The sequence below is a fragment of the Catharus ustulatus genome, chromosome 7, assembly GCF_009819885.2.
Source record: "Catharus ustulatus isolate bCatUst1 chromosome 7, bCatUst1.pri.v2, whole genome shotgun sequence".
In the NCBI taxonomy this organism is placed as follows: domain Eukaryota; kingdom Metazoa; phylum Chordata; class Aves; order Passeriformes; family Turdidae; genus Catharus; species Catharus ustulatus.
The window spans coordinates 8,064,673-8,077,422 of NC_046227.1; the positions used below are offsets into that span (position 1 = coordinate 8,064,673).

A 12,750-nucleotide genomic window follows, 5' to 3' on the forward strand; every position below is an offset into this window, starting at 1 on the left:
TTGGTAGAATTACTTAAAAGCAGATGTTTTGGGGTTTTTTTTCTGGTAGTATCTGGGCACTGCTTTTTCTTGTTTTTCCTCCACACCATTGTTTCGCTGGAGAGCTGTGTTCTTATTCATGGTGGCATAAGGACAAAATTCTCACTTTTTTAATGGAAAGAGGCTTAGGCTATATATATTCATCCTACAGATAATTATTCCAGGGTTCCTTTAAAGCAGTGAAACTATCTCAAGGCACATATTTATTAACAAAATGTGAAGCCTACCCTCTGCAAAAATGTGTTCTGAAGCAATAGCAGGAACTGTCACGCCAAAACCCGGTCCAGGATGCTGTTCATGAACACCAGTTATACTGGGCTGAAGTTAATACTTGAGAGTCTTGAAGGGCTGCCCTGCATGGAGAGCAGGGGAAAAGGGAAAAGGAGACTATCTGGTGCCAACTCTGATCTTATCTTACAGTACTTCTCATTAACTTTAGCTGGTCAAAAGTAAAAGGTATCCCCATTTTGTTTGTATTGAGATTGTGAGAAGAGGTTAGAATGAAAAGGCATGCAGTAGCTGATGTCAGGGGGGTCATGTTTCCTGCTTTAGAAACTCAGCAACTCCTCTGTGCTGCTGTTTGTATCTCAGTTTAAGGTCAACCAAAAGGCAGCAAGACTGTTTTTGTTGTGCCTTGAAAAAATCCACAGAGATCTGGGTATGCAACTTGAAGCCAAAATCTGATTTTATTCATGCTGGTTATATAAATTACAGATATTACCAAGCTATATACAGAATTGCTCGTTGTTTTCTATTTTATAGGTGATGCTTGCTGAACTTAGGTGCAGTTTGCTTTGAATTACTCAGTGTAATGTGTTTGTTTCTTTGAAATCTTCTTCCGCGTATCACAAAAATATCTCATGGCTTTGTTTCCATTCACTTCCAACTAACGTAAATAGCGTGGGTGAAAGGAGAAATGAAAGTAAAATCTATGTCTTACTGAGTCAAGAAGGTTGTGTTTCCACAGCAGAAGTCTCATTTATACCTGCTTGAGAAAGCACTAAGGTGCAGGTGTTCAAGGGTTTGTGTTTTAGGAACTTTGCATGCACTAACCATGTATTCTGCAGGCATCTTGACTGGGCCTGCATTTGTGAAATACAGTGGCCTTGAAGTTGCCTGTTTATTCTATAAACAGAGATTTTAGGGATAACACTGGCAGAAACAAAACCAAAACAACAAAACCAAACAAACCAAACTCAGCAGTAATCATGACTGAAAGAACAAAAATATGAGGGCAATTTACCATTTCAACAAAAACTGGTTATCCTCCTTATTAAATGAGCCTGTGACAGGCATGTAATATCCTGTCATGCAGCACAAGTTTCCAGGTGGTCAGCAAATGCTGCAGCTCTTCCAGTAACTTCAGTTTTTTTAAAACTGCTTCCCTGATGGCATTGACCAATTAGCATCTAAACTGGGTCACAGGGAAATTTTTTGTTTGTAGACTTTCTGTCAGTATTTGCTGGAGTACCTGAGTGCTTCCTCCCAAACAGATTTACTTCTGCAACTACTTTGTGAGAGGGGGAAGTTTTACTAACTCTCTCTTCCAGTGGTTAAATGGAGACAGCCTTTTTAACCCCACAAGTTTTATGTCTGCTTCCTTTCTGGAACTCCCTTCTCTCCCCAGCGTTGCCTACCTGCCTTCTACACCTTCTGCTGTGGTGTCAGGTAAAAATCCATGCTGAAGGCAATTCATCTTTGCAGAAAAGCAAACCCCAGACACCTCTGGAACTTCCAAAGTCAGGGGAACAAAAATCTTGGCTTTGAAATAGTATCTAAATCAGTGGTGTACAAGATTAAGATTAAACAGAAAGTATTTAACATAATAAATCCTAATTTCTCCAAACACATTAATGTCTTTTGTTATCTTTATATGATGTTTTCAGAAGCAAAACATTTTGTTCTTATGCTCTCATATTTACAGCAGTTCTATGGAAATTAGTTAAATTAGCAAGTAAAATTTATGTCTGCTGGGACCCCACTGAAGTCAAATGACTCCCTACCAGAAAGGATTTGTTCTTTTTTCACTGACAACAGCAAATCTGACTTGCAGAAGGCTTTGAATCCCTAGGGAGAAAATTCCTTGTTCATGTGTTACTGATAACAGAAAGAGGCCTAAGAATAACATAATGGTTTCCAGGAAAAGCTGACTTTAGGAGGCGACAGGAAAAAAAATATGACTTCTTTAACCCATCCAATGTTCACACGATTTTTCCAGAGTGTGCACTTCAGTCAGTTGAGTAAGGAGAACTCAGCTAGAAGAAAAGAAGGAAAAGATTAGTCTCATAGCACTCAGAGCTGTTCATTCAAAAGAAACTGCAGATGAAACCTTCTCTGGCTCAAGGTAACTGCAGAGTCACTTTGACAATGTCATACAAACCGATAAGGAGCTGAAAATCTTGTTTCTAGTTAATTATCAAGTAGAGGAATGCTCTTTAGAAGACACTGTGTGTTGGAGACTTGCAATAAGAGCAAGCATGATGGTTACTCTTGTATGAACTTTTGTGGTTCTTCCTGGAGTCTTGGGGTTTTTTAAGGGTAAGAGAAGCTAGACTGGGGGGAATAGAAGGGAATTCAGCAAGACTGAAGAAAGTATATCTTGCTAGAGACACTGAGTTACTGAATTGTTGGATATTTTGCCCTGCTGTAGATGTCACTCTTTTCTGTATCTCCCACGATGCTTTTTTATTGGTATTTCATGGAGAAATAGTATTGCTTTAATAGTGCAGATTGTCTGCTTGCTGCACTAAACCAACTCTTCAGTTAGATAGATTGTTGTGTGAATTTGATAAACAAAAAGCCTCCATATTTCCCTAATTTCCATTTATCAAGGTAAATTGAATGGGAAATGGAAGGAAGGTGTTTTTAAAAAAATCTTCTAAAACTATTTTCCTCATGCTATTTCCAGTAGAACTTTAAAACATTTCTAGTAAGAGCCTACAGAAATGTAACTTACCATCTAGCAGCACTGAAACGCTCTTGGCTGTCTTGGCACCTTTAAAATTGTATTTAGCACTTACAGTTTGCTACCAGGCACATTCTTTTTGTGAGGTTATGACCCTGAACCATGGCCATGGTCACAGCTTGTTTTGAAGCTGTGGATAGAGCTGGTTTGAGATTTACTGTGCATGCAAGAAGAAACCAAAATATTTGGAGGCTGATGATAAATGAAAGTGAATCCAATTATTCTTTACTCTGACGAAACTTCAGGAAAGCAAATGCGTGCATAGTTCATGAGTGCAGCTTGAGGAGGTCAGAACCATTTCCATGTGTTATAAAACAAAACAGAAATGAGTGGGGACATGGATTGGGTGGGGTGGGTTTTAATGCAGAATTTTAATTCAGGCTGGTTAATTAGTTTTCAGCTAAAGAACTAGTTTGTTACGAGTGCTATGGGAGTAAAAAGTGAAGAATAAAACAAGATATTTGACTGTTGATGGGATCTTCAGGTTGATGTATTAAAGAACTCATCGATTTGTATATAAAGTTTAACTGTACTTCAAATCACTGACAGTCAGGATTCTGGTTTAGTTTTGTTCTGTTTGTGGCTAGGGAGAAGTGTTTACAGAGAGGCATTTGAAGGGGAGTTGGCAGGTTTTTAATACATAACCATTTTAAGATCATAAATCATGGGTCATACAGAAAGTTAAGGGCTAGTATTAAAAAAGGAGATTTTCTCCTAAAGCTGCTACAGCCAAACCACTGCTGTGATTGCTGAGAAAAGCCTACAGGACAAATCCCCCCCTGAGTATACATCATTGCTCTAAGGACTCTGAGCCACCATGATTCAGAACGTTGTTTCTAGTCGATAAGAAAAAGAAGAATAAAAAAAAAATATTATGTTTGTAGAGTATTTTCATAATCTTTCTGTATACTAAGTTAGTATTTTCTTTGCTGGAAGTGTTTTAGTTGGCTTTTAATTTTGCAGTTTGAAACCCCCTGCAAAATCTTGCAGCGTGAAAAAGTTGTGCAAATTTGCTGAACTGGAAATTATTGTGTTCCTTGGGCAGCTCCCCTGAGCAAGTCCAGGCCTTTGTGCTGCCTAGAGAATTAGTCTAAGTGACATGTATTTTTCAGTGTAAAGCCTTCCTCTGTGCAAGTACTCTGGGACTTTTGTGTTCTGATATTTATGATTCATTGGCCAGCATGTCAGGCAATTCCAGTGCTTTCAAGATGCTTGCAGTATCCTGCACCATTTAGAATAGGAAATATCTGCACCATTGTTTCAGAATGTAATGCAGCAAGTGATGAAAGAGCTTTTTCACAGTTGTACAAGCAGCCTTTTATTAACCAGCATCTGTGCTCTTTCCTGTTTGCTTAATGTTCACCTATGAATGGGAAGGTTTACAACTTACAGCAGTTTCAATGGCTGTGGGGCTCAGGTGTTCTCTCAGCACAGCATAAACACTTGGAGACATTGGAAGAAGATCTGATGGAGAATGTGGTTCTGTAGAGTCATTGAAGCTAAAAAAAGAGGCAAACAAAAAAATATAAAAATAATCTTAGAAAAAAAACTTTAATCCCTCTAACTTTATGCATATCAGTGGGGTATGGTGAATGTTTTTTTAAGTTTGTTAACCCTGTACTCAGGCTTGCTGGTGGCCCTGTAAGCTCATGCCTACAACTGATATACACTTAAAAATGTAGGAGATAGAGTCAGGTTTATCCTCTCTTTTCTTGGCCCTAGTATCAACTGTTGGAGAAAAAAAAAAGGAGGCAGTAAAAGATAAGTAGATCAGAGTCCATAAAATCTGCATTCAATTTTTACAAATGGTTTGCCTCATGAATGGGAAAAGCACTGTACAGGTGAAGTCCTTTACTTAGCTTTCTTGTCTTTAGCAGTCCTTGCTAAACTATTTTCAAATAGTTTGGAGAAAGAGGCAGGGGAAGCTCTGAAATGGGATGTAAATTAAATAAAAATAAAAGCTGAAGTGTAACACACCTGTGAGGATACTTACATTTTGGAGACCGGGATAAATACAGAAGGAACATAACCTTTCCCTCCTCCATCTGAGGGCTTTGAGACTATAATAAATAGTAGAGAAATTAAATATTGTTTAGTAATTTTATTATCTATTTAAAATTAACTATTTGCTTGAAGTGCTGCAGACAATAATGAATTGACAAGTCCCTGCATAAATAAATGGCCATAGAAGTAAGGGGAATTCCTGAGATGAGCCCTTGAGTTCAGGTCTTCGTCACAGAATTGCTTGTGCTCACTAGCTATGAATCATAATGTAATACTGCAATTGATGAAAGAGATTTCATTAGGCCTTCAAAGCAAATATACAGTTCTTTAAGTTTGGTACACTGAGCCTGCAGATTTCAGTTCTGCAAATGCTTGGAGCTCTGTTTCTACAAATACAGCTTCAACAATATCTTTTTGCATGAAATTAAGCATATTTGTGAGATTTTAGAGGATTTGGAGCATTAGGCAAATTCCACTGAGTTAAAATGGAGAGGGAGAAAAATACTGTAGCCTCCAAATATTTTTGAGTTGTGTAGGAATTTGAATTCAAATGGAATTGTAACCTTGGATACTGAAAGTCTAGAAGAATGTGTTGTATCTATTAAAAAATTAAGGCTTTGAGGGCTTTCCTTAAGCAAGAATGAATTTGATCTAAAAATGAACTGATTTGTAACTTGGACAAAAAAGAACGTGGACCTGAACATATTTGGAACCATCCTTGTTTTAACCTTTTTGCATTTTCCAGTGCGGTTGCCAAGGGTTTTCAGGAACATTGTCTGCTGTAATAACTTTGTAATTGTGCAGTATATCGGGGAAAGGTGGTACAGATAAACATCCTTTGTTTTAGGGTTTCGTTGCATGAAATGAAACAAAGTAGTGCTTCCAAGATGTTTGGGAAATGCTGAGTTTTCTTGAAATTAAAGGGACAGCACGCTAAAGTGTAACACAACTATGAAGGAATAAGCAGGATCACTTTTCAATTTCCTCTCCCTTGAACACCCAAGCACTGAATTTTGTGACGCTTCAGTCCGGAAAATAAATCCATTTCTTAGCTTCTTTTAAATACTGTCACCACCTCTACTGTAACCTCTAAGACCAGGGGTGTATTTGCAAAATGAAGCTGTCTAAATGACACACACATGTTAAAACAGTTCTCTTGAAGATGACTATTAAGGGAGGCATCTTAATCTGTTCTCTCCCTACATTCCTCAAATTGCCTCTTGACTTTGCAGCTCGTGTGCAGGAAGGGTAAATAGAGAAGTGGAGCCTAACCTTCATTTGGCTGACAGCTGTAGTGTTTGCCAAAGGCCTTATCTTTGGGGATATCCGGATACAGGTACTTCAGGGGGTTTTCAGGAACGTTGTCTGCCATGATGACTTTGTAATCGCGCAGTATGTCGGCAAAAGGCAGGGCAGATAAGCGGCCTTTGTTATAGGGTTCCACTGAATGGAATGTCACATCTCCTGCAAAAACACAAAGGCACCACCGCCTGTAGATGAGCAACTGCAGCTGGAACATTTCTGCCTTTCTTTTGAGGTTTGCACTTGCAGGCTTTGCCTGTTCTTACCTGCATTACTATCTTTCAATATTTAATTTCTAGTTAGCAGGTAGGTATCATAGAGAGCTTTGTTAATATAAAGAGTTCAGAGGTAGAATGTCGGAGTTTTGATTTGTGTTTGAGAAATTACGATACTTGTATCTTGTCCAAAACCATAGTATGACATGATGCATGTGAATTTTACTTTCAAACCAAACTTGACTCCTGTATTGCAGGTATATTGCAGTTTGGATAGATTTTGGTTTAGTTGTTGGCTTGTTACCTTTTTTCTTTTAATGGTACTTACCATTTTCTCGCTGATCCACCCAAGTAAAGGTAATTCCACCCAGATTGCTCTCACTAAACCTTAATAAAAATGTTCCTGGTGTCTTGTCTTTCAGCAGAATTCGTTCCTTTTCTTTGCTTACAAATCCCATTATGTACCTGAGGTATAACAGGAAATCATGGGTTTGCTTTTGGGAAAAAACACAGACTTCGATCTGTGCAATGTGCAGAATCATAGAAGAAGGGCCTGGGTTGGAAGGGACCTTAAAGCTCAGGTGGTTCCAAACCCCCTCCCATGGACAGGGACATCTTTCACCAGACCAGATTGCTCAGAGCTATCCAGCCCAGCCTTGATCTGGCCAGACTTTATACAGGTGTTTAAAACCTGGTTACAGGGCTTTATAAGGCTTGACCAAAGCTTTATGTGACTTAGACATGGAGCTCAAAGTACTATGAAGCCTGGTGAAATTTATCCCAGTACTTGATTTCATAGGCAGTACTGAAGAATAGCTCTAAACCTGCATTTCTAAGAGATTCCATGTTGTTCTCCTTTGGCAGCAATTTCCAAAAGTTATGAATGGGAGAAAGGAGACAGAAGCGTTAGACTCATTGCAAATATTCTGCATGGCTAAAACTGAGATGAGTAAAGGACAGAGAAAATGTGGAGAGAGATCAATACACAGCAGTTCCCTTGTTGCTCACCCGTCAATCCAAAGAGGGAGAATGTGTTTTTTAATCAAGTCCAGGATTGCTTCAAGCCAAACCCAAAAGGTAAAAGACTTCCCAGGCAAATGTTCCTAACAGTTAAAAAACAACCACAAAACACAAACAAAACCAGCATGCATGAGAGGAGAATCATGAGAGTGATGTTACCCAACATTCACATGACAGTTTCTTCTCAGTTTCTTGAGAATAAACTACTTTGCTCAAGTGAGAATGACAATTTGAGCTATGGTTGTGAGTAACATCTCGCTTTCAACCTGACATAAAACCAACTGATTTTTAAGATATGTATTGGAAGCACCTCATTTTTCAAGGAGAATAAAATCCTATTTTTGGTTTCTTCCTAGTTATAAATTTATATTTGGAGTGAAAAGAAGATGAGAAAGTTGCACTTCCTTCCAAGGTTCTGTACTTGTTTAAATAATGTAGTTAATAATAATTAAACGAGCTTCCCCTTCTTTATCAATATATTCTCTGTTCCTCATCAAAGTTGACTGTCTTGAATTAACTTAGGTCATAAGTTAGGTAACTGAACATACGAAAAATCTTACTTATGCTTTATGAAAAAATGTATTACATGCTTTGGTAATACTTTCAGTTGATCATTTACAGAAATATATAAGGCATGCTATAATGGCCGTTTCTGATACCTGTAGCAATATAACTAAGTAGATCCCTAATCCCAAGCTTTATGCCTCTGGAAGTGTTTTTTTCCTAGTTAGTTTTTACAAGGCATGTAATTGTGCTGAGCTGAAAGTCCCACATATGGCAAGTGGGAATCTTATCAGCAGCATCAGAGAAACAGAGATGGGAATGGCTGTGGGTGTTAAGAGAAATAAGAGTTTAATTTCAGTTTTGGAACAATACCTTGCAGAACTTTGCCCAGGATAGTTGATAATCATTGTAACTGACTTGCTGTCCTGAAAAGAAAAAAAAAAAAAAAAAAAAGGCTAAATAGTCATTAAATAGTCATGTATTTTTCTGAAGTTATGAAATAGATACTGCTTGGTATCTGTATAGTTGGGTGGGGAGGGTTGAGGGGAGAAGTGTACAGTACATCCAGACTTGGGGAGGGAGGGATAGGGGCATGCTAAGGGACTGCAGATCCAGTTTTCTGTATTCTTTTGAAGCAGGTGATAATAGTTTTGGAAATATTTGCCTAAAGTAGCCTGGGACTTGGTGTTTGCCACACTACGTGCTCAGTTTCAGTTTTTAGCCTAAATGTTACTTCTCAGCTTTCCCCAGGGCCTCTCCCTTCTGGGGCACGCTTGGGTCTCATAGTAGTCAATAGTTCATCTTGCTGAGGTTACAGGGACTCTTTGCTGTGCTGACACCAGTGAAGAATCTCTGGTGAGATCCCAGAAATGAACAGACCCACAAGGACAGGTACTTAAAATGAAACAAACCCCAAACCAAACCTCATAAGCAAGCAAAAATACTTCCTTCTGATTTCAGATGCGTGAGATAATTGTTAAGGAAGCAAAATAACATCACAGCTCAGTATGATTTTGATGCCCTCTTCCTTCATTTGTGCAGCCTGAAAGTTCAAAAGTTTAATTACTTTGTGATAAGAATAAGCTGCTGCCTGTTTTTCTTTAAAGAAAAAAAAATGTCATTGTGACATTTTTGATATCGGCTCTGGAAGTGGAGGTCATGCCATGCTGGTTTTGGATGGGGTGGAGTTCATTTTCTTCACAGTAGCTGGTGTGTTTTGGATTTGTGCTGGGAACAGTGTTGGTAATACACAGGGATGGTTTAGTTTTTGCCAAGCAAAATCCAGCCCTGATTTCCAGGCTGAACATTTGCCTGCAGATTGGAGGTAGTGAATGAATTCCTTGTTTGCCTCGTGTGCACGTGTGGCTTTTGCTTTACCTGTTAAAATGTCTTTATCTTGAGTTTTCTCACTTTACCCTTCCACCTCTCTCCCCATCTCACTCTGGAGAGTTGTGGCTGTGTGGGGCTTAGTTGCCAGCTGGGTGTGCTTAAAACCCCTGCCTGTAGTTACCAAATATAAGAACCCCAAAGCAAATAAAATCTGTATATTTCTACACACTTACCTGTCAGTTTCTCTGCCAGCATGTTGAGCTGTTCAGAATTGAGTCCACGACCAACGTATGATGAAAATTGCCAGCTCAGTACTTCCAAGAGCTGGCTCAAAGTGGCAGCAGGGGGGTTGTTGAAGAAAGACAAATTCTGCAACAGAATGAATGCCTTGTTTAGATAGCAACCATGAAATACCTATCAGGCTGTAAGAGGAGGCTGCAATTACTTGAGCAGAGTCTGGAAGTGTTGAAAGTGAGCTCTGTGTGTAGGGAAGCACTGGGGCAAATGTGTGGGGACCCTCCCACCTGCAGGTACCCAACAAGGTCCTGTGGGGTGCCCAGGTGGGGTTCTAGGGTGAGACTCTTAGAGCTAAAGTCCCACTATACATCTTGAATGCTAAAAGACCTCGCTATGCCTCTGGTAGTGTCCTGTGTAAAGACAGTGAAAATATGCTTAAATCCTGTCCAAAACAAATCTAGATGTTATCACTATATTTTAATGCTTAGTGCATGGAAACTTTAAAACATTACATACTGGTATGGTGATGCGCTGTTGAATTGTTTGGCTTATCTTAGTTTTTTAGTTTGTTGGGGGTTTTTTGGTTGGTTTTTTGTTTGTTTGTTTTTTTTGAGTTTTAGTGATAATGCAGTCCAGCCTGCTGGTCAGCTGGCCTGCCACCATGGTGGACTGCCTGACCCTTTCCCTCCTCTGAGCATCTGTGTGACTGCACTAATCCCCAGCTGAAAGCCCGAGCGCCACTGACAGCACCATCCCACAGTCTGCAAATACAGCAAGAGTGACTGAATCTAAAATATGTGCTGAGACAGCTGGAGCCTTAGAAAGAATGATTCTGCCTTTGCTCAGAGCTAGCAGTTCCTACTTAACATTTATAATCTGCACAGAAAGCACAAGTTCCTATAAAATCCAGGGGGGAAAGCTTTAAGTACATTACAGATGCACCTATATGCCTGCTTTCATGGTTTGGAGTTGTACCGGTAGAGTTATTTTCTAACAGGTCTAGTCTTAGCCACACCCAAGAAAGATAAATTAAAATAGGGAAGTTGTGGAGAAGGCCTGTCACCTTTCCTTAATTTGAGAGCTACTACTTAAGGCTACAAAAAGAAAAGCTAAGGGTGCATGTGGTTTTTATATCTGGGCAGGGAAAGAAAGATAAAGAGAACAGTAAAGTGTGATGTTGACAACAGTGTACGTGACAAAAATAAGGTCAGCTGAAGAGGGAAATACATCTTTTTTTATACTTAATGTATTTAGTAACCAAATAATACATATGTGCACATGCAGGCAGTTGGTATTTACATGCTGAGGACCTACCTGAGGATCATTGGTTGACAGATTGTACCAAATAATCGAGGCCCACGCGTTGGGCAGCTGGCTGACATTGGAAATCATCACCACAGGCAAGGAGCTGGTCTGGGGGAGAGAATGAGTGCTGTGTGTAAGTGCTGCTGAGGAAAGTATTAGTGCTGTGCTGTGCTTTGGTTTTTTCAGCCTCTCTTTCTTCCCAAAGCATAGACTTCTTTTCCAGAGGTTCTGGAAGTCTTGCGGTTAGTGCTGAGAGCCTCACCGAGGGTAGGCAGACCTGTGGTGTGGCCCAACACTCTTGTACTTCTATGAACTGCTGGAAAATGCCTTTTACTCCCACCCCAGATAATCTGTCCTGAATACTCACTTCCAAATTGATGGTCAGTCCATACAGGCAGACCTGTGTTTCAAAGCTGATGGAGTGCAGCTCCTCAGTCACCATGTGAGGGCCCTGAGGGAATATCGAGGTTATAAAGCTGTGAGTGCGCAGCTGGCATTAAACACTGTTCTAGTGATCCAGCTGCTGAGGTTACACTTGGAAAGAAAACTCTTATAAAATATATAAGCAGAACAGGAAAAGAATGAAGGAAACAAATTGTTTGTTCAACTCTGACATTAAATTAGTCCAGAAGTCTGATATTTTTTCTGATTAATCTAAAAGAACCCCTTACTATTGTTGAAACAGTACTTCTAAACTTTTATCTTTTTTCTTTTAAGCACAGATTTGCACACAAGAAGTTAACAGATAATTTTGTGTGACTGATTGACTCCAAAATTCCCTTTCCTAAAGTTTCCTTACTAGTTGACAATTTGACTTTGAACGGGGATTTTCAACTTCAAGGAGGAACAAACTAAAAACTAAGCAAATAGCCACAGCTTTAATGACAAATAGGCCTTCATCCAGGTTTGCTGTGGGTACTAGTTGAAGGACTAGAAGCCTAAATCATTAATCCAAAGTAAATCTGGTATTAAAACCCCAAGCTTTTCTTGGATGGAAAAAAATAAAATCTGTTTGTCATCGCTGATTAAAGTTTGTAGTGTAAGCATTTGTTTTGATTACAAACCAACATAGCTCTGTGAAGATCCAAATCTCTGCCCCTTAGGAAATAGATCTCTTGAAATACATTTCCATCTCCAGAACTGGAAATATAAAAATATATTTGCTCTTTTCCAGTTTTCTTTCTTGTTGGTCTTTCCCTCCCCATCATGCATTTGTTTTGTTAGGCTTTTCTTTTAAAAAAGGAAAAAAATCCTTGCAAATCCAGATGCTTTCCCTTACTGAAATACCTGCTTTCAATCAATGTAAAATAAAAGTATTTCTTGGCAGAGGACCTTGTGGCCTTATCTTTGTCGTGGAGCACCTCCTCCAGGAGATGCACAGGCCACTGCAATAAAAGATACTGAATAAATGAGGAATTGGGACCACAGGAGATCCTTAGGCATCTGAATAGTAATAGTCTGTCTTGCAAAGAGAAAAATCCGGCTTAGACCTGCAGGCTTTTACATGAAAAATGAGCTCAAATGTTTTAATACAGGTTGAATCAATCCAGCTCAACCTGTATTGCTGACACAAAGGGTTGGTGAAACCTTTATGATTTTGCAGAAGCAAATTTTTCTCATGGAAAAATCATCTAGGGAAAAAGGTACATCTGCATGAAAGGACAAATCTAAAACAGAGAACTTCCACTTTTCTTCTAATGAGGCCAGTTATATTTAACTATACTTTTAGCATACGGAATGTCCTGTAACAAACCAAGTTTTGAAAGCATTATAGTTGCCGTTAACAAAGAAAATCCCAACTCTTGTTCTGCTAATAACCACTTTCACAGA

The 12,750-nt window shown here is 39.1% G+C and overlaps 1 protein-coding gene across 1 annotated transcript in view; it reads right to left on the minus strand.

The window, feature by feature from the left end:
• Positions 1-767: 767 nt before the first annotated feature.
• Positions 768-12,750, minus strand: part of STAT4 (signal transducer and activator of transcription 4) — a 39,963-nt gene continuing 27,980 nt past the window's right edge. The window contains exons 15-24 of the mRNA XM_033065449.1: positions 11,288-11,371; positions 10,930-11,028; positions 9,612-9,747; positions 8,422-8,474; positions 7,534-7,628; positions 6,854-6,990; positions 6,281-6,472; positions 4,998-5,064; positions 4,395-4,503; positions 768-2,294 (exon numbers count right to left, since the gene is read on the minus strand). Coding sequence (XP_032921340.1) covers positions 2,268-2,294; positions 4,395-4,503; positions 4,998-5,064; positions 6,281-6,472; positions 6,854-6,990; positions 7,534-7,628; positions 8,422-8,474; positions 9,612-9,747; positions 10,930-11,028; positions 11,288-11,371 — 999 coding nt within the window. The 3' untranslated portion in view covers positions 768-2,267. The remainder of the gene's footprint in view (positions 2,295-4,394; positions 4,504-4,997; positions 5,065-6,280; positions 6,473-6,853; positions 6,991-7,533; positions 7,629-8,421; positions 8,475-9,611; positions 9,748-10,929; positions 11,029-11,287; positions 11,372-12,750) is intronic.